At 39.2% G+C, this 21,909-nt stretch overlaps 1 protein-coding gene across 10 annotated transcripts in view; it reads right to left on the reverse strand.

Annotated features, from left to right (window-relative positions):
• Positions 1 to 21,909, reverse strand: part of LOC136448431 (glutamine--fructose-6-phosphate aminotransferase [isomerizing] 1-like) — a 37,415-nt gene that overhangs the window by 5,132 nt on the left and 10,374 nt on the right. For 2 of the 10 annotated variants that reach the window (XM_066447977.1, XM_066447979.1), the window contains exons 5-22: positions 21,447 to 21,505; positions 20,577 to 20,711; positions 20,332 to 20,393; positions 19,169 to 19,248; positions 18,090 to 18,140; positions 13,687 to 13,740; positions 11,400 to 11,435; positions 10,292 to 10,391; positions 9,447 to 9,517; positions 8,779 to 8,871; positions 8,543 to 8,638; positions 8,311 to 8,408; positions 5,168 to 5,288; positions 3,560 to 3,717; positions 3,043 to 3,157; positions 2,484 to 2,611; positions 1,948 to 2,076; positions 232 to 270 (exon numbers count right to left, since the gene is read on the reverse strand). In XM_066447977.1, coding sequence (XP_066304074.1) covers positions 232 to 270; positions 1,948 to 2,076; positions 2,484 to 2,611; positions 3,043 to 3,157; positions 3,560 to 3,717; positions 5,168 to 5,288; positions 8,311 to 8,408; positions 8,543 to 8,638; positions 8,779 to 8,871; positions 9,447 to 9,517; positions 10,292 to 10,391; positions 11,400 to 11,435; positions 13,687 to 13,740; positions 18,090 to 18,140; positions 19,169 to 19,248; positions 20,332 to 20,393; positions 20,577 to 20,711; positions 21,447 to 21,505 — 1,625 coding nt within the window. The remainder of the gene's footprint in view (positions 1 to 231; positions 271 to 1,947; positions 2,077 to 2,483; positions 2,612 to 3,042; positions 3,158 to 3,559; positions 3,718 to 5,167; positions 5,289 to 8,310; positions 8,409 to 8,542; positions 8,639 to 8,778; positions 8,872 to 9,446; positions 9,518 to 10,291; positions 10,392 to 11,399; positions 11,436 to 13,686; positions 13,741 to 18,089; positions 18,141 to 19,168; positions 19,249 to 20,331; positions 20,394 to 20,576; positions 20,712 to 21,446; positions 21,506 to 21,909) is intronic. The other 8 variants (XM_066447986.1, XM_066447987.1, XM_066447981.1 and 5 more) reach the window with 7 other exon arrangements.

Genomic DNA, 21,909 nt, shown 5'->3' on the forward strand with positions numbered 1-21,909 from the left:
CTGATCCAGTTGTACATAAATGTATGATTGGTGTTCTATGATGTAATGTTCTACCTGGATGTCTAACCTTCATCAAGGAGGTTTTATATAAAACCTCCTTGCCTTCATTAACACAGCTTCAACAATGTAACGTTACATGTGTAATCTGACACTCACAGCCACCCTACATTAATGATATACATTCAACTGGTATTGATAATATCCAAACACCTAAGGACTGGTATTTCTTACCATTCTGGCAACAACCTGTTGCAGGGCATTCTGGCATTTCTGAAAAGGAAAAAAATTGGAGTCAACAAAGTTTATCAGCCAGCAAAAACTACTATCCTTATTAATAACATACATGCCATTGCTAGATAGTAGATAGGTAACTGTGCTATTAACGGTAACACTTTAACGCTGCTGTGCTATTAAAACAGCTGCTGTACTATCATTCAGGGGTGCCTAAGAGGAGGGACCGGTTGATGGACATACATACAAAGCCCAGTTTGCATGTCCACATTATTTTTTAAAGATTATTTTTGAGAATTTTTTCCTGGTGAAATCTTTCGTCAATTTTGGCCAGTTTTCAGGCAGGGACACCAGACATGTGTCTTCAAATCCAGAAAGAAATTGTGACCTTTGACATTTGTTGTGGTATAGAATATACATCTTTTGGGAAGGGGTTTTCCCCTGCTAGACCAGTGTTTCCCAGCTGCAGGGGGTAAGGTCAGTGTTTGTTTACGTTCAAACAGCTCTAGTGTGTAAAATGCAGGAGTCGGATCCCGGCTATTTCCAAAAACGGCAACTAGACATGCTTAGCTGTCCAGTGGATGGAAGTTTTTTTACTTTTAGGCCTGTTTTGGTTCCTTGTTCTGTACATAATCTTATGGACGTCTGTTCAGCTACTCTCTCCCCCTAAGTATACAAATTTTACGGAATTCATAGGTCTGGAGTTTTATGGAATACATAGTTACAAATTTAATGGAATTCAAACGATCCACTACAGTGACTAAGAAACATACAAATTTTACGAAATTTATGCAAGTTTTAAGGAATACATACAATCCTTACTAATTTCTTGGCCCAGCACCTGGGTCACATGACAATTCGAATGACCTTTGTAAAATTAGAATACTGTTACAGTAGTGAATACTTATAGGCACCCCTGTTAGATACTGATCAGCTTACATTAAAGGTAAGTCAGTGCATGTGGGGTCAACATTAAAAAGCTATTTCTTGTTTTCCCAAGAGAATTATACCGTCCTGTGAAAAGGGACATTTGCTTAAATGTATCCGATGAATCGATGAAAACTGGTGTCATAAAGAACAAGAAATACTTTTAAAAAAGCTGGCAACGCATCTTTTGCATGATTAGCGGGGATTAAAAGGGTGGAAGGTAGTTTGTCAAATAACTGTAGGTTTGCAATCATGATACAAGGCTTAAACACTGTCACTGACAGATCCCGTATCAAGACTGTGTTCAAATGTTATATCAGCCCGAACCTACAACAATGATTGTCCGAACTACTAACAGGAGAGGAATCCTAACACAGCGAGGGATGAAAGGACAAAGTGCTTCAGAAAGCACAGTGACAGAATCATGACGAACAGCGGGTGCACAGAACAAAACAGCCCAGTGTCATGTCTCGTAATTCAAACATGCGCAATTCTTATATTGAAGATGTGCTTTAATATCAAATGCTGTTATGACTTGTGCCTAGACACGCTCTGCCCAAGGAGATTGAAGACTTTGCCCTCCCCACAATCTGTCGGCGTTGGACGAAGCACCCTATGATGAGACTTGACTGAACCAAGACTTTGTAACCTTGCATGAAGTGCCCTCTGGCAAAGCTCAGCCTGTCTGCAGCTTGGACGATCAGGAAGGAAGGACATCATCAAACCAGGCGTAAGGCAATGCGACAAAAACCCCCCAAAAAAGAAGAAGAAAAATGTAAGGTGACTGACTGTGTACGTTCCATCCTTCATGATGATCATGATGATCGGCATGGCTTTGTCCACCAGTGCCAGGGGTCCATGCTTCAGCTCGCCGGCCAGGATACCCTCTGAGTGCATGTATGTCAACTCTTTCACTTTCTGTAAAAACAATTTGTTGGTAACCGCCTTAAACTCTTGGACAGATATATATGATAAAAAAGATATTTCTGTCCAAATCAATAATTGAAATAATGCAAGGAGTTGATGACTAATTTCCACTTCTCACAAAAAAGACCTCCAGAAGAATAACATGTAAATGCAAAATGGATTATCGACACAATTCTCTTGATGGCAAATTCTAACTTTCTGTACATCTGGAGATGATCTGCATCAATGTTAAAGCATCTCTGTACATAGTGCAACGAGGCAAGACTGGCATAATATCAAATTGAATTTTAAGACATTGTCACAAAGGCTTTCATTCAAAGTCTAGTAGACTTGAGATTTTCTTATCATTGCTACTTAGTAACTTAGTACATGAGACCAGCTGTATACAGTGGACTAACCAGAGCACCCTCCAGGCATGTAGCAAAGTTGTAGCCACGTCCCATGATGAGGACTGACTTCTGCTGGTACAACTCTTGGGCTAGAGAGTGGACCTCCTCGTCAAGCTTCAACACCTCCTTGATCTTATCTGTGTTCCAGACAAAAAAAGAAAGCCTTTAATGATAGAAATTAAAGACCTACATATAAAATAGTTTTGCATTTCACCATGCAATAAAGACGTTTGCTCTTTTCACTCACCCCATACATTCTGTCAGGCTATGCCACTCCATCCCCATTTACTACAGAACAATTCTTCACTCAGACATCTGAAAAACTTAGTAGACAAGCCTAACAACTTGAGAAATGAGACAACCCTATAATATAGCCTCTACCAGGCTCCGGGGATTGCTGGGAAAATAGTAGATATCGGCCAAATAGTGTGAATAATATGCCAAGGATAGTCCGCTATGCAGGGTCGCCTAGTGGCACACTATTCACTCTATTTGGCCGATTTGTACTATTTTCCCAGCGATCCCCGGAGCCTGTTAAAGGCTACCTTTAATACACAAGCACAGAGACCTGGTAGGTCCTTGAGACCCTTTATGATGTCGGCCCTCCTCTGTTGCATGGATATTCTGTCTTCACACATCATCAAACCGAACATCACCAGGGCAATGAACTGGCTTGTGTAGGCCTAGACAGAGGAAAAAATTGAACTGTGCTTCAACATGTCAGGCTTTAGTTGAAGTAATGAAGAAAGCTGATATAGAATATTATAGCAGTATTGTAAATTTCAAATCAATATCATAATTACTACTGTAACAGTAACTGCAAACATATCCAACCGTCACTGATGCTGAAATAGATACTGAGTGAGTGCTTCCATGAGTGTGTGCAAGTAGAGGGCAAACATTAATTGGATGTCTCAACACATACATGTACAAGGCACAAAGAAAATTTGGAGAATAAAGTCTGCAAACAGTTTTACATTCACCATATGTTAATCACTTGTGATTAACAATTTATGCATAGTTAATTACACAGATAATAGATCATGCAAAGTTCAAAGAAGCAACATAATTTCCTGGCACCATACCTTGGTACTAGCCACACCAATCTCTGGCCCAGCGTTAATGTGTACACCACAGTCAGTCTCCCTGGAGATGGAGCTTCCCACCACGTTAGTGATCCCCACAGTCAGCGCACCACGCCCCTTACAGTACCTCAGTGCCATCAGCGTGTCTGCAGTTTCACCTGCAGGGGAACACAGCAATCAGAGCTCATGATCAGAACATGTGGGCATGTTGCATATTCATGAGAATTCAACATGGCGCCCGCGGCCGCTTGGGTTGGCTTGTGTACTGAAGTTAGAGCGGTGGAAATACATTTCATTTCTGTCCACCTCTCCTTATATTTTACCTCGCTATCGTCCAATTTGTAGCAAGGAAGAACTTCTTATCGAGGATCGAACTTTAAAAAACATGTAGCGGTTCTTTCCACGGTAAAAAATCTTCAAGATAAAAAGAATACTTGAACTGGCCTGGGTGAAAGGTCAGGTCGACCAGATGAAACTAGCTTAGCTAAGAAAGTCATACATATTTGAACACACTTATCGTGGCAGTATGGCGTTCGCGAAGAGCAAAGTAGCCTTCTAAGAAAGAAGACTTAGGGTATGATAATGACTTATCAGGAGGCGACTGATTCTACTCTATATATTCTGGTTAAATTGCATTGACAGGCCTTCTGGTGGGTGACCTAGTTTACTGGGAGCGCTCATCATGGGACGTCCCTGGAGGACCCAGACACATGTGTAACATTAGACCCCGTTCATACTAAGCAGCGCAAGTCGCACGAATCGCCAAAATCGCCGAAGCCGCATTCCTTCACACCAGGGGTCGAACGAGCGCGAGTTGTAAAATTGCTACTTCCTCATACACACTCTTGTTCCGGCGGGATCCCTTAAGTTTCGTCTGTATCCCCACATCCCCGAAGATGGCCATTCATGAGCACGCATGTCTCTTCGTCATCCCAGACGCCAAAATTGCCCGATTCTGCCATATTTCCGTGAAATATTCCAACAAGCTAGGAGGTAGGCGATTATCGTACTATGGTGGCAAATAAGCGGAAATCAAGGCTGGCGTCGCATACGACCCCTTGAACCATGTCCGGGTCAATATGCAAAGTAATGCGCCCGATGCGCATCAAGCCGACTTCGAGCATTCATATTAAGCGGGAATGCGGCCAAGTCGGTAGTAATCCACCTCCCGGAGGTAGATTCGCTGCGATGCGCATCGGACGTTTTCACATGCGAATTGGAGCGTTCATACTAGGCCACAGCAATGCGGCTTCAGCGATTTCAGCGATTCGGGCGACTTGGGTGACTTAGTATGAACGGGGTCTTACTTGGCATGCTTTGGGATATAAGTTTGATAAAAACCGATTGATATGCCGTTTATGAAAATAAGGACATAATTTGCTTAATTGATGAAAAAATGCCATGATTCCAAAGTTGTCAATAACGGTAATTTCATACTTGCAAGTTAAATGAAGGTGAACATTATCATACATTAAGTATGCAATCCATAACACACCGTTCAAACACATATTTCATACAAGTTAACACCATTCGGCGAAGGTATGGGATCGCCCCAACTCTAGTTGGATTTAGATCAGATGTACAATCATTATGTAGGAGGTTACTGACCAGACTGACTGATGAAGAAACAAACATCGTCCCTGAAGATGGGAGTTTTCCTGTCCAGGAAGTCAGAGGCCAGCTCTACCATCACAGGCAGCTCTGTCAACTCCTCCATCAGCTGACGGGTCTGAAAACAAATAAATTACAGGCTTTTCAAAAATCTCTTCAGCTTGGCTTTTCACAGCTGAAATGCAGGTTCTACAATTCTTATCTAATTATTTAAAGGAGAAAGCTACATGTAGATGTCGTTATTACCTAATAATATACATGTTCCAAAACAAATAAGACAAATGTTCAAGGTTGTTTTATGTTTATGTTGAATTTAAAATTGCCGCAAACACTCCATTTTCCTCTTAGCGCAAAATGTAAACCACCCGAACTTAAATGCATTTATAGTAAATCATTTCAATACAAGTCAAATTTAAACGGAGGAAAGAAAACAGCATTCTTGACATCCCCAACTGTAACTGAGTGTAAGTGGAACCACCCAACAGACTTATATGGTCAGATAATGTTGACCAATCAGAAGAAGATTGATCAATCAAAGGACACTCAGCAGAGAAGAATGATGATGAATAGAGTAGAGTACACTTCCACACCATAAGGTATATAGGGGGGTGCCCATCTCTGTTTCATAGCCCTGGGCCACACTGTGGTGCAATCACTGCAGCATGGAGCTAGTCCACTGGCAGTGGAGTGTGCTTAATTTCCATACTGTTTAAGAAGTATGTACCATTTTTATAAAGTCTTTGGTATGACTCAATACGCCTCTTGTCCAGAGGTGTCCTACCCGGGCACGAACTCGCGCCTTCTGGTCCAAGTAATCAGAAACAGATGTGGTAAGTCACAGAAGCGCAGACCACTACACCACAGGGACACCCCCGAGTAGAGTTGATTTGAAAACATTTGACATGCCAAGATTGCAATGAAATGAAATATTGTCTGTGGACATTTTGGTTTCAAAATGAAATCTGCAACCTGAACAAAAGAGCAAAATGTAAATTTTCAAATGCATTTCTGAAAAATTGGACAAATGTATTCAAATCTATAGTATTAACTGGGATCTACATGTACATGATGTATGCACCATACAGAAATTGGTTGCGCTTATATGGGTCAGTTTGGATAGGCTGTATGATAACAATGTAATTGACTAGCCTATTTCTCTGTTTATATTATGGTGTCATATAGGGATGCGTACCTAAACCCATTTTCAGGTTCAGGTCCGGACCTGAACCTAAAAGTTTAGGTTCAGGTCCGGACCTATTAGGTCCGACCTGAGCCCATGGCATATCTGACTAATTGCCAAACTTCTATTTACTAGTACTTGGAGTGTTCTTACATTGCACCGTGATACACATACATGTACTTGAACCAGTCTAACACTGTTTGTCATGGAGCAAGACTGATATCATGTTAGGAGCACCAGCAAAAATCTATGAGCACCACTACAAAAAGTTGGAAGAACAAGCAAAAGTCTTGGCCATACCAAGTAATACTCCTATTAATAGTATTAATCAATGTTAACAACCAGGAATAAAGTATTTCAATAGATCATAAAAGATAAAAGCCTACATTGATGGTGCAGAGCAATTGGCAATTCAATTCAATTCATTCAGTACCTTCCTACATGCTAAATGATACTAGTATGAGGGATTTTTAGAAAAATTGGGCATAGGTTCCCCGGCTGGCCCCTATCCGGGGGCCACGGTGCCTCAAGTTCAACAAGTTGAAAAATACACAATGGTATTTTTTACTTGGAACAAGGCAAGTAATGATTCACATAACCTTGAAATATGAATAAAAAAATAACTCTAAAACTTATCTATTGGTTTCATGACCAAAACAAATGAAGTCAAATTCCATAATTTGAAACTTCACTGCTGGCATCAAGTTCAACATTTTGACAGGCATTTTTTTTCACCCCCACCCTCTGTCTACAAACAATCCAAAATAATAAATATCCTTAAAATTCTTGCTGAATAGTATCAAAAATGATCTGTTTGTGCCGGCCCAGTCAAATATCTTCGGTTCCTTTGAAACGCGCAGTTCAAATTTCGCGCGTCAGGACCGCGCGGCGCGGCCATCCAATGACAGGCTGACCGCATGGAGAAAGCTTTGCTATGCATTATAGACCGCAGCAAAATGATAGTAGCGCCATAATGACGGGCAAATCATGAGCTTTGAAATGATACCAGTAACAAAAAGAAAAATTAAATATTTTGGGGGATAAAACTCCACTACAATTGATTCATTGATTTTTGATCGTAAAAATCATCGATTGAACAGGTCTAAAAATGACCGCAGGAAACAGCCTTTTCATTCTGCTGCGGTTTAAAAACATCATGGCGGCCGATGGAAACGCACGGCTAGCGCTCACTTTCATTGGCACATTCCTGGCGTTTGAAACATTTTACAAATCAAACAAATACATCACAAAGGCAAGAAACTTATATCCTTTATTTTTATGGGTAATTTTGCCACTACGAACGGATAGTTTTTGTACCGCGGGCGCGGAAACATGATAGAAAATTCACCGACGATTTTCGCGGTAACGTTAGGGTTGGAATACCTAAATTTCAGCTTACCGCTTAGTTCTGCAGCCATTATCCTGGCGCAGGTCTTAATCTTTTATTGTCGCACCGTGCGACCGTGATTTTAGATCTAGTGGCATTCTCAAAAAACTGGTCGCATATGCGACTAATCCAGTCGCACTCACGAGCGCTGGACTCTAGAACGAAAAAGACATAATGTGAGTGCTAGATTTTTTTACCGGTCCAGTACCGAAAAAAACGGAAAACTGGGTTTCGGTTTTTTGGACCTGAACCGAAACGTTTTTTCAGGTAATAACCGGACCTTTATAACCGGTACGCATCCCTAGTGTCATAAGGCCTGGTCATTAAATTTTGCTATAACCATCAAATAAATCGGGAGTGAGCAACGCGAACGAGGTGATTTTATTTGGTGGTTGTAAGAAATGACCAGGCCTTATGACATCATACACAACTCAGTGCAGGTCATAACCCTTAATTAAAGCACAGTCACTTCATACATGAACAGATTCTGAAATAAATGTTAAAATAAATGCTGGCTTCAAGATTGCCCATGGGAAAACTTAGATTACATATAGAATGCAATGTAAATCATACCGCCATGGCTGAGTGGTAACTTGTTCCACACGCAATGAAAATCAGGCGGCGACAGCGCTTCAGTTCGTTGATATGCTGCTTCAGACCACCAAGGTGAACTGAAAAGAACATATGACTACATTGTACATGTAAAAAAGAAGGCTTCTCTGTCTAAGACATCCCAATGGTAGAATCTTTCCATTGCATATTTTATCATTCTAAAGGATTCACCCATAATGCATCATACAGATACCTGTGTTGGCATCAAAGTTGATCCTTCCCCTCATGGTGTTCACAACAGACTCAGGCTGTTCGAAGATTTCCTTCTGCATGAAGGTGCTGTAGTTACCTACAGAGAGATTATATTAGAAAAGATAGTCATATGATCATGATTGAGAATTTTCTGATAAATCTGGAGCCCTGCCAACATACAAAATTTACATGTAGGTTCCCAGCATTGTTTAAGTGTGATTGTACTCAATTACGCACCTCTCATGATCTGCTGGATCTCCATCTGAAGAGTTTGCACCTGCCTGGCAGAGGACTCGTCTACGGAACGCCTGATGCGGTGCAGGGACAGACCTGAAGGGAAGCGCAGGGTTTCTAAAATATGATACTGCATATACGATATACATTGTATAGGACTATAGTAGAGGGTTGGCACTTTTCTTTACATGTCAGAACCAGCAGCATATTAATCAATAACTACATCTTTCTTTATGAAAAAGCTTGTTTAGGTCTAAAGTAGACTGTAGTTAAATAGGATTGTACATACATCTAATAGTATACTGCATGTCCTTTGGATAATATAATAATAAGTTATTACTATCCTATGTTCTGGAGGTCATGCATGTACATGTATGCATCCAGATGTGTGCATTGTTGAACATAAGGCCACACCAATTTAATTTCTTGGTTGGCTTTTTTTTTAATTTTAGCAAAAAAAACATCATGAAAACAGAAGGCTGGGGTGAAAACTTGCACCTGATCCTGTTCACACCCTGAAACTGTGTGCACCAAAGTACAGACTTTCCTCAGAGATTCTGTTTTCATGTTGATTTTGGAATGTAGCATTTTTCAAAAAATCTGTTAACCATGAAATTAAATTTGTGTGGCCGAAGATAAAGTTTGAGATTTCTGAAGAATGGAAAACTCACATCCATCCGTAACAGCAGCCACATCATCATCCTCCATAAAGATGACACGGTTGGTGTGCTCAATGATGGCACTGTGGAAACAGGCAGTAAATGTGAATGTTCTAAAATATGTCTTAATTCAAGCTCCACAACCTTCGCCAAAAGGACACCTTTTCGAGTGATGTATCACAAATGTTTCTCATTGATTATGCAAATAAAGTCAGCATTTGCACAAAATATATCAGTTGATCATCTTCTCTACCCAAATAACACAGGTTGCTCAAAGTCTTATCGAAGCAAATTAAAAGAAGTCATAATAATTATAATACATGTATTAGCATTTCCTACCTCAACAAGATGATGATGAGTAACATAACAATTGTACATTATGCAGCGTAGATTACACAGTGCAATACACTCCCTCTTTCCACTCATAAAAACAACATTCTGCATGCTTGGAGTGATCTTCTGTTTGAAGATTAAAATCATCCAAATTTCTGGCAACGTTTACAGCATCATGCATTTGCTAAAGAATCAAAAATGATTCCAATTAGCACTACATGTATATTGTTTAGAAATGAATCAATAATTTGTACTCTAGTAGGCATGTCAAATCTCAAAAATCAACCATTTGCATTATACCAATGAAAATCGTTGTGGATGCCGCACGCTATTTTGAGGCCCGCCCGGTGGAAGTCCCATTTTGAGGATAATTACCCTCATTCGCATATAGTGAAGACTGCAAAAATACATCATTCTCATTATGATCTGTACAACAACAGGAAAGTTGGAATATCTTGTTCCTTCTTCAGTTTTTAGCATGTTTACAAAATGTCTGCTAAATATTAATTTTGCACTAGTCTAACCTGGCATCTGAAGCAAAGAAGTACTCCACTTGTCCATCCCCATTTGCAGGCTGGAAGCTGGATGTACTGTCGGCATTGTTCAGGGCATCCTGATTGTTTCCTATACAGGATAAAGTGACAATCTCTTACAGACAGATTCATCTATTACCATGTAATAAGGTCTAGAAGTTTGAACTTTGCACGGTTAGACACTTAGACTTCGAGACAATCTAAGGATACCAGCCAGAGGTTGTTTCATGGAAGAGCAAATTTTGAAGTACAATGCACTTGGTGTTTTTCTGGCTGTGAATTGACAATTGTATTCATTCAAATTCCTCTTTACACTAATCAATATACAGGTACATCCAAAAACAATTTGTCAACAAATAATGTACATAATCAATAAAGAAATACAGGAAACAAAGAACCAAAATCAATAAAGCAAGCAGAAGTAAAGACCTGACAATTAGCAAGGGCATGAGAGCATTCATGCTGAAAAGTGGAGCAATGTTTTCACGAACTAGGGAGAGGAAAGCATAGTATTCACTTACAATTGGTGGATCACTGAATCACTTACATTTTGAATTAGAAGTAGAATTATTTCCTTACATTATTTCATCATTATTTTCTGATAATTGTCATAATTTTTCTGATCTCTGATTTTGAATTTAACGTACTACGAGGTGCATTATAAATTATATGGTGCTCTAGCTGGAAGTGATGAGTGCACAAGAATCATGGAGCAAGATATTGTCCTGACCTTATTACAGCCTCAGATAATAGCTGACCTGTGACCAATATCCACATGTATATAATATACAAGCCATATCAAAATGGTCTTGGACAATACATTGTACATGTACATGTATTCGATATACCCACTGTAAAAACATATTTCACATATAGATCAGATCTTATTCAGCTCTGGAGACACTTTCTAGATTCCCCATACACATGGCTGTACAAGTAGGATCTGAGGCTTTGTTTTAGATAATCATGTAGATCATGAGAGGTCACAGGTCAATGCTGAATATCTTAAGACTGCAGAAAAGCCTGTGTAGGCACACCCCAGCATGTAGCAGTAGTAGTGTACAGCATGTTTTTATTCATTACGATTGTCCAAACTTACCAGTCACTGTACTATCCCCCTCATCCTTGCCAGCACCTAGTATATTTGATACATTGTCAATCGTGTCAAATATTTTTGATCTTACAGTATTCAATACAGTTTTCTTAATTTTTCTGAAGTATGAAACTCTAATGATTACTTAGGTTCATGATAGGAAGAAAAGTGTTGGATGCGATCTGTGCCTTTAGAAGCGATTTCTGACATAATTCCAAAGTGACTCCTGCATTGCCCTGTAACTCAACTGGTTTGAATAAATAGTGAGTTAGCATGAAAGGTCATCCGTGTTGGTACATCCCATGATGAAGTTAGAGACTTTCGTTCAACACAAGCAAATGTAGCTCACCTCAAATTTGCAGTAACTCTTGTGTCAACCTTCTTCTGGAGTGATGTTGATTCAATTACTCTGATCACATGACCTTAGGGACACATGATTTGAGTAATGAATCGTAATTGCCTGGCCATGTGCTCACAGTAATTGAATCAACATCACTCGTCTCCTGAAGAAGGTTGACGGAAGAGCGATGCAGAAAACTCGAGGTGAGCTACATGGATAGTGAGTTGTTTTCATGTTGGATAAAAGATTTAACCTTGAACAATATATAATTGAACTTAATACCTTCACCCAATGTGTTTATTCATGAAACTGACCACTCTGCTCAAAACACCCTAGGGCAACACTTATCTAATCTAAACATGTGCATCTGCTGTACAGCGGTAATACATGTACCACAATAAGTTGGTTATCTGACATAGAATGTTTGCTTTTTTCAAGCTGAAAACTTATCATTACCTTTGCCAAGATTAGGTTATGTTTTCGGTAGCGGTTTTTGGTATGTGTGTGTACATGTGTATGATTGTATGTATGTTTGTGGAAGACCAGCATTGTATTTAGCCTCCTTTGCAGACCTCCCAGGTGGCGCCGGCGTTTATTTTTTGTGGGAGCGCTGATTCGCAATTTTCAACTTATCGGGTTCTTTTGCTGGGGAGACCGTATATGCCGCCCACGGGAAGCCTGCTCCAGCTTAGTATCAAAGAAGGCAATGGTGACACTTCAAAGCCCGGTTTACACGAGGCACTTTCAACAAGTGTCCTAGTCTCGTCCTAGGACAAATGTACTCAAGTGTCCAAGATTCTTACTTTGTCCAGTGAGACTGAGGGTGCAGTGGATTCCTCATTCTTTGATATGGACTGGTGTTGAACACTCAAAAATTTGTTAAGTCCAAATATTTGTGTTGGAAATTGCAGTTGATTAAATCAGATACAAAATGACTTCTACCAACACGGATGAACTTTCAAGTGAATTAGGAAAGTTTATAAATCCACAGTGACTGTATTCCCTGGTAGGACTCTCAAACATGTGGCATATAAACATGTAATGTAACTGCGAAAGAGTAATATAGATACTATTAGATATATGCAAATAAAGACCTTATTTGCATAATTGATGAGGAAAGTTTAAAAACCCACTGCATTCCATGATGGGACTCTCAAACATGTAACTGAGCAAGAGATAAATATCAGTTATGCAAATGAAGACCTACTTTGCATAATGTCTGATTTAATGCTACCATTACACAGCAGAAAAAAAGCTCACCCAACTAGTCTGTGAGGTGTAATAAGACATTTTCAATAATAAGACTACTGGTAAACCAGTGTGCAATTTTTAGGGATTGGTAGCAATTCTTAGTGATCGGTCGATGTTTGCCAGTCACCAAAACCTGCTCTCAATTCATCAATTTTCTAACTTCCTAAGGGCAATTTTTGAGATTGCATAGCTAATTAATAGGTTGCCGTAGCTGGCCTGGTGAGCGAACCGTACTTGATCAATATTTGGGCATCACTCTTCCGTCAAATTTGAGTCTTTTGTTTTTCAGCTTTACAATTCCTTTTTGTATTAAACAAATTTTCGTTCTAATTCATTTTGCACATTTGCTCCATTACTTCCCTAGAAATCACATCAAACTTGATTAAGAAACATTGCCTTTCTACAAGGATAGCCTGCTTAAACATGTACTGTACTTTGTCCATGCCGAGGAGGTGGTGCCATTTCAGGGGGGATTTATGTTCATTGGTGTGTTTCAATGTGACAGGTTATTTTCAGGTTACAATTTGCTTGACTGTCTATTTCCAAATCAGGCAACCTTCTGGCAATCACCAAATATGCCTGAAGGTTATTGACAGTGTGACTGGGAGGTCATCTTAATGGCTGTCAACATGCAGCCCTTTATTTGTTGCACCTGCTGACTTCTATGATTAGCTGTTCCTGACTTCATATTTCTAACACTACCTGCATCTGAAGTGAAGTCCTTAACGTGACTTCTGCAGTAGTCCGACAGACAGCCTGAGGAGGGGGGCACAGGAAGCAAGAGAGGGCACACAGAACATAAGAAAGGTGGGAAAGAACAAAGAGAAGCAATTCAACAAAAGTTGAAATGTGACAACTTTAAAGGTGACAATGATTGACAACATCTCAGTGAAAAGCAAAGTACCATGATCAAGCATTCTCTAACAGCATTGGGAATGAACCTACCTAATTTCTTGTACTAATTTTCTTCACAGTCAAACCTGGTCTCAACAACAACTAAATAGACTTAGGAAAAATCCTTGGTGAGGGGGAATGGGTTGACTGGCAGAAAATAAAAAAACTATTTCATCTTCACAGTATAAACATGAGTTCCCAGATAACATACATTATCACATAGGTAGATGGCGTCGACCAATCAGAAGCCTCCATTGCCCACAATAAGTGGTCTGTTATCACGCCATAACACACCACTTATTGACGTCATGTCAGAACACAACCGTTCCATTTTGTAGAGGGGGTATCTTTTGATGAATCTTGTTCTTAATCTTGTTTAAAAAATCTTTATAACCGTTGCATTTTGTAGAGGGGGTATCTATTTGATGAATCTTTTTCTTAACCTTGTTTAAAAAATCTTTATTGTCTTAGAATTCCTAAAAATTTCCTTAGAATACATGAAAAAGGGAAAACAAATTTAAAATTCCCAAAAATGTTCCGCGTGTTCCATTTGCTGTTGGCCAAAGAAACCACGTTCTATCTAAGGTTCCGCGCGTTCCATTTCCTGCTGGCCAAAGAACCTGTGTGTTCTATTCAGGTTACCTGAGGTCATGTTGCAGGGAGATTCTTCAATGATAACATTTTCTGACTGACCTGAAACCGACCCTCCTACCCTGTTTGGTTGAAATAAATAAATCAGGCAACAGTTGTACATATTCTTCATCATCTTCTGTTAAAAAAGGACAAATGTGAATTCTGAAATGCATTCTTGATAGTATAAGGGATCTATGCGTCAAACAGAAATTGTCTACTCTTATATGTGTCAGTTTGGATAAGCTATATGATAATAACGTTAATGACCCTTAAATGTATTATCTACAAGATGCCCACTATTTATGAACTCTATTCTGTGATGTAGATAAATTTCACTAAACAATTGTTTGATATCAAAAGCCATGTTTGTCTAACATTTAAATTGTGTTTGGGCAGGTGGTCTGCTCCTAAAACAGATAAGACAAGTTCTTTTGAAAAAAGCTACCATTTTCACCTCTATGAAAAGAATATTTTCTAAACTAGAAAGGCAACATTTGCAAGGAAATTCAGTTCATTTTAGTCCATATCCTGTCGCTTCATATTTTTTTCTGAAAAAAAACTAAGAACCTTCAAATCAAATTGCTGTGGCCTAAGGTTGCGTAATATATTATTATCATACTAGTAATGCATTGTATGCCATGTTGAAATGAAGGCAGACGTGGCAAATATAAGTTACAACAAGGTTTGCCTAAGATGACCCAAGGTTACCCAAGAACGGAATGAACCAACCATGAAACCATGGAACGAACGATATTTCTCGTGACAACACAATTTCACCTCATGACGAAAATGGTAAAAAGGGCTTCCAGTTTTTCCATGTTAAATTTCCCACTTGTTCAGGTGCAGCACTTTGCACAATATCAAAATGTGCTTCACTGATTTTACCATCAATCGTCAACAATTTTGACTGCAAAAATGTGGCTGCTGGTTGGGTAAGACAGTGGGTTTACAGTGGGTTGCAACAGTGAGATGTAAACTTTGACAGGTCAGTTTCAGTTTCACTGGATTGAGGTGGTTGGCTGACCAGGTTTGACTGTGCCAATGGTATGTTGGAAAGGATACTTACAAGCTATGTTTTCAAGTTTTCTTCAGAAATATAACTTCAGGACCACTCCATTATGTCTTGTGTACTATGTAGTACATACAGGTAGCAATGCCAGCGTTCAATGAGTTCTTCCACAGTATATGTAGAATGTCTGCAAATCTTAGCTTGTTGGGGGCAGTGGAATACATTTTGTATTTGGTGGTTGCGTATTGGGTCAATAACATCAATTTAAACATTGTGTGTACCGGCGTTTCTTTCACGTCATGCCATTTCTCTCATTTCCAGGGGAGGGAATTTCAACTTGTTACTCCGGGAAGGAGGATGACCTCCTTCTGGGAGTATTGGGAATGCATTTGTTTACGCGTTCGCAGCTATAACTCACGATCCCGTTGTCGCACTGGTGTGTAACTTGGCATATCGTTTGCCTGGTTCGGCGTGGTGATGCACAATAGCTTTGTTACACCATAACTACTTTAAACGTCAATCCAATATCGTAATTGCACCCCTATAATTAATGCTATGTCCCACTGCCCTGCCATAGGGACCATGTTATAATCCGTTATGCATGACTGGAATACTTCAGGCAGATACGGGGTATAAATCTTCCTTACTTGCTGTGATCGTATAGTCACTGTTACATTGAAAAATAGACAACGTGCATCACCACACGCAACCTAGCAAACGATATACCAAGTTACATACCAATGCGGCGACGGGAATTGTGAGTTTTCGCTGCGAACATGTGCCGAGTGAGCTTCAGTCTGTGTATTAAGTATGCCGTGTCCCTCGCAACTCGCATACAGTATGTGCGCACGGGACGGACGATGCATTTTTACGCACAGTGTGAAAATGACAAATCTCTGGACCTTCAAACTTACCACACTTGTAGTTTATAATACGGAGGCTGTGACAATGTAAAAAGTTTACGCAGGGGATGAAAGATTGTTGAGAAATATATCTCAGAAAAGTGCGCGCGCCAGTGTCACTTCCGGGTGGTTAGATCCGGTGACCTTTGACCTTCGTGAAATGTTACGATAATTATAGCCTTTTTTATTGCAAATAGCTAGATAGCTATAGATCAGGCCGGCCTGCAATAAATTGTGGAAAGAGGATTTACTGCATATTTGTGATTTCTGATACATCTTAGTTGTAAGGCTGAATGGTTTGTTGATAATTGAAAAGGGGCCATCTAGATCTAACTTTGTGACTTTTCCCGGAATTTCTAGATCCCATCTGTGCCATGCTGTACAAACATACTTTTCAGCAGGTTGACCACTCCTGTATTGAAAGAAAAAGATAAACAAACGCTTTTTCTTTACTTGCTCTAAAACACTACTTGGACTGAGCAGAGATGCAATTTGTGTGGGTCAATACTTGTACATACTATAAATACTTCACGGAGAATTGTGTCCTACGGACTCTTGTTAGATTTGGAAGATACCGTCTTGACAGTGACATTGCCTATCATGTATTACACAAATCAGTACACTACATGTTGTGTACATGTATGACTGTCGATTCGGTTATGTTCAAATGTAGGACAAATCAGTGTATTGCTGGGAAGTTAGGTGTATCTAATATATATTTTGTAGGAACAATATCTACCATATGCTTGTTGTCAAAAGATGCATGAAATATTGCATGTGTGCTCCTATAAGTTTGTAATCTACTTTTCCCTTTGATTATAGCTAATATTAGCAACTTGAAGTTGAACACAAAAGGTTCAAGAAGAGACAATTTTACATGTACAAGTCATGAATATATAATTAACATGTATGGTCTACAGTAACTGTTATATGAAAGCTATCATCATCATACAAAACTGTAAACCATACCTATCTATAATTGATATGTACAAACTTTCCTTACAGAAGCTTCAATGTTGTTGATATTACATGTACATGTGTAGCTATAGCCAATGACAAAATGGGAAAAGTGGAATTACAGACCTATAGTACAATCTAAGGGTGAGTTTGGAAGTAAGATTGAATTTTTCATTAAATATTAAGCTCAAAGTGAGCACATTAGAGAATAAAACATTTAGAACACACTGATAAGTAATGAAAATAAAGTTTTAGCATCTGTTAATAAACAAATAATTTCTGTACAGTAAATCAAACAATGAAGACATTTGAAATAAATAAAATCACATTTGATTTTCAAAAGTAATGATTTTCTGAATGATTGGTTTCTTATGATTGGTTTCATTTTTTCAGGTTAAGCTACAACCAAATTTCTCTGTGTTGGACCAAGAAAAAAGCTCAGCTCTAGATTTCTTTACCAAAATTGAAAAGCAAAAATTGCAAACTTAAGCAGGAATCAATAGTGAGCAAAGCTATATTAAAGTGAAAAACATAATAACTGTTCATCACAAACCATTGTACACATAGATACAGAACACTTGGTCAGCATACACCATGCGCACCACAGGACAGTTTAGAAATGTTGCATGCCATGCATTCTACGTTCTTCCTTGGCCCAACTCAGAGAAACGTTTTACTAATCCTTTAAGAAATCTTTTCAAACCACAAACCTAGATTGTTGCCTTTCTCTTTGTTGGCACCGAGCAGTTTCTTGCTGGGCTCTAATCAGGCACCAGAAGGTTAGTAATATGTGGAAAACTACAAAGAAAGTGTTATCATGAAACAAACTTTGCAGATGTTAGTGTGTTGTTATATATTTAAATTACATCACAAAAAGGGTAAAGATGTAGGATTTATAACAGAGAGAAACTACATCACAAAAGCTAAGCAGAGGGAGCTTTAAATTCTTTATATCAGACTGGTCATAGCCTGGGTGCTATCCTACATGTATTCCCTGGGCTCCCCCCCCCTCCCCCCTGGATAGGGGGGGAGTATGGGGAGCCGGGGCAGGGCAAACTAGCACCCAGATTCAACTGTCTGAAAATAAACACTCACATGTAATACAACTAATTTAAAAATGGTTTCAATGCTTTGGAAAAATGTTTCAATGAATATGAACCTAGATGTAATATTAGATAACATAAACATAAGGTGAGTGAGTGACACATAAGGTCAATTTTGTTCTATGTTAGTTGTACAATAAGCTCGTTTATACATAGAAGCTAGTTGCAGATTTTGAGGATCTATTATTTGGCTTAAATCTAGAAATGCCATACTTACAACGTACATGTAGCACCATTGTAAGTGATTGTGGATTTTCAATTCTATGAGAAAGAATTTGATCTGTGACAGTTGCAGGCAAATGATTAAGTGGGGACTACATTCTCACTACATTCTTACTACCGTAACATTGACTGAAAGATAAAGAACAAAAACCTAGCGATTTTACACAAGCTACATGTTGTACATGTATATCATTCAGAATGATAATTGTACAATCTAATAGCAGTCTATCTGGTATTCAGATGAAGTTTCATTTACAAAATCAGCAGAACTTTTTCTATGGTATAATCATGATAGAAAAGACCATTCAGATCTAGACTTGCCATCTCACTGATGAATCAAAGGCCTTTCATTGAAACTGTATTTTCTCACAATAATTTTCAATGTCACAGTGGATGTTTGTTGTGCTGCATGACTTGTGTTCTAATAATACTACACTGTATTGTAGCATGCGTGGAATCCTTACCTTTGCTGTACAGAATGGGGATGTGGTCTGTGGACAGTTTGCTCTTGCTGGCAATACCAATCAGCAGTGGGCTCCCTCTCCTATCATCAGAAAGACAATGATCATTGACAAGTACTTTATTCAAAATTTTGTATCATTGAATCGTATTAAGGCCACACAATCTTAATTCTATGGATGACATCCGCATGCACATTGATTTTTATTTGTTCTTAAAAAAAACAAATCACCTCCTCTAAGGCTCCACTGAACTCCGGAACTTTCTGACTCATATTGCCGCAAAAGGCCAGCATGCATTGTACCAGCTTGTGGTAAAACTCATTATGTACTACCACAAAATATGTCAGCATCAAAGTTCACAAGAAAACTGGTAGCATAATTGTGGATTGGTATGCCATCGACGTTGGCGAGGGGACGTTACGCTTTCCGAGTTGTATGAGAGACAATTTCAAAGACGTCCTATCTAGAGCGAGTACAAATGTTCATTTCTTTTGCAACAACGAGAGGAATGGGAAAGGAGCTGAGGCATTGGTATAGAGGTCTCACAGCTTGATTTGTAAGTGTGTACTATTCAATGCCATGTACCGGTATGTTGAAACTGCCCTTATGAGTATTCTCATCACAGTCATATATCATCCATAGTCCTTGGAGCCAAATACCTTCTAATAGTGTACCAGTCAATATATCAGACATAGTCTGCTAAGATGAACAAGACAACCTTCATGATCATGTACCTCCTACAAATCTGACCTGTTGTTTGTTTGATATATTGCGATATGTGGTTCAACTCATAACGCCAACTATGTAGTCCTGTGGTTTAGCAGCATTTTTGTTTTTGCTAGATATTTACCTCTCACATTAGTTTTGGGGTCTTCAGAGGATGTCATCCATAAAATTAAGATGTTGTGGCCTGACTGGCAGGGAAGAAAAAGTCAGTCAGGTCTATATTGTTAGAATCTCAGTTCACATCAAGTGTTATATAGCCAGGATCTGCCCTTTGAGACTTTATTATATTGCCACACTGGTCTGCTCTGGCTAAATTTGGGGAACCTTACAAGCTTGTTAATTCTCTCAAGTTTAGTATGAATCGGCCTAAATAACATTGATAACTGTAGCTTGGCTGGCCATTATTTACTGATAGCAAGAGAATACTAAAGCCCAACTACCTTGAAGCAACAGCCTGTCCAGGAAACTTGGTACTCTTGAAGACAACGGCAAAGGCACCTTCCTAAAGAGGAATTAAAGTACACCATCAGTCGACACAAATATGACGCAACTACAGGAAAAGCATTACAACTTCAGAATCTGTTCCACTGTCATGATGGTTCAAAGGATAGTTATTTTTTAGTTAAGAAGTCAGGCTTTCTACCAGGAGTCGACGTGCTTCATCTGGTAAATAATAAAGACTGACCAACTGCTGGACAGTCCCCTCTACCAGCTCCCTGAAGGAGATGTTGGCATTCTCTCTTGTGTCGTACATGTACTTCACCAGCTTAGCAATCACTTCTGTGTCGGTGTCTGACTCAAACTCAAAGCCTTTCCCAACCTGCAAGATGAAAGTAGAATACATGTATATCATATAGAATTATATGCTACTTTGCTGACTTCATGCATGATAATGTTAACCTCTCCTGATTACCCATAGCTGAACACGCCATAAACACTGCTGAAGACCTCGTTCCCACAAACACGAGGTGACGTCGCGTGGCGTAATGGTTACAACATTCAGCTGTCTGGACATGCGCCCTGATGTTGTGGCCTTGGGAAAGGCACTTTACACAAATTCCCTCACTTCACTCAGGTGTAAATGAGTACCTAGCTTCGGTCAGGGACGTCCCTTGGATAGGACATTAAATGGGGGTCCCGTGTTTGGGGAGAGCCACACCCCACGGTCGTTAAAGAACCCACCACACCATTCAAAAAAGAGTTGGGGCATGCCCCAGTGTGCGATGGTCCAAACGTTAGGGGAAAAGTTTCAAACCTCTTTAACTAGAGAATATTTTGTTTCTCATTTTATGACCTTTCAAATTTTGAAAAATTGAGCTCATAATTCTAGTTTTAGTGGTTCTACATGTTACATACTAGAGCTTACAAGTCAGAGTAGATTGAAGTCTATCTTTTATAGGATTTCATCAAACATTCTGTTGGCTTATAGAATAGATTTGACACACATGATCATTAGACACCATTATATTAAACAGTGTAATGTAAGCTGTTTTGTACTGATTTTTAGTTTTAACAGTAACTTATAGTTTACAGTTCTGGAATTTCTCATACTTACCAGGAACTTCTTGATGTCCTTGTAGTTGGTGATGATACCATTATGAACAACAACAAACTCTGTAAAACAGTACAAAAGTGGTGAGTGATTTTTGGCATTTTGTGCAGTGTATTTTGATACCCATAATTGATGGTATACTGTTACAGCAGACAGTTAGGAATAACATGACATTTTATGTTGCACGATTTTAGCAATATGTGCACAGAAATGCCCCATAGCACAAAGTTATACAACTTATAGGCCAAGTTCAAGAAACTAGACTAGTTACTCCGGGGAGGAGGTGTGACCTCCTTCTGGGAGTATTGGGAATGTATTTGTTTGCGCGTTCGCAGCTATAACTCACTATCCCGTCGTCGCATTGGTGTGTAACTTGGCATACCGTTTGCCTGGTTCGGCGTGGTGATGCACAATAGCTTTGTTACACCATAACTACTTTAAACGTCAATCCAATATCGTAATTGCA

This window comes from Branchiostoma lanceolatum, chromosome 14 (assembly GCF_035083965.1).
Source record: "Branchiostoma lanceolatum isolate klBraLanc5 chromosome 14, klBraLanc5.hap2, whole genome shotgun sequence".
Lineage (NCBI taxonomy): Eukaryota > Metazoa > Chordata > Leptocardii > Amphioxiformes > Branchiostomatidae > Branchiostoma > Branchiostoma lanceolatum.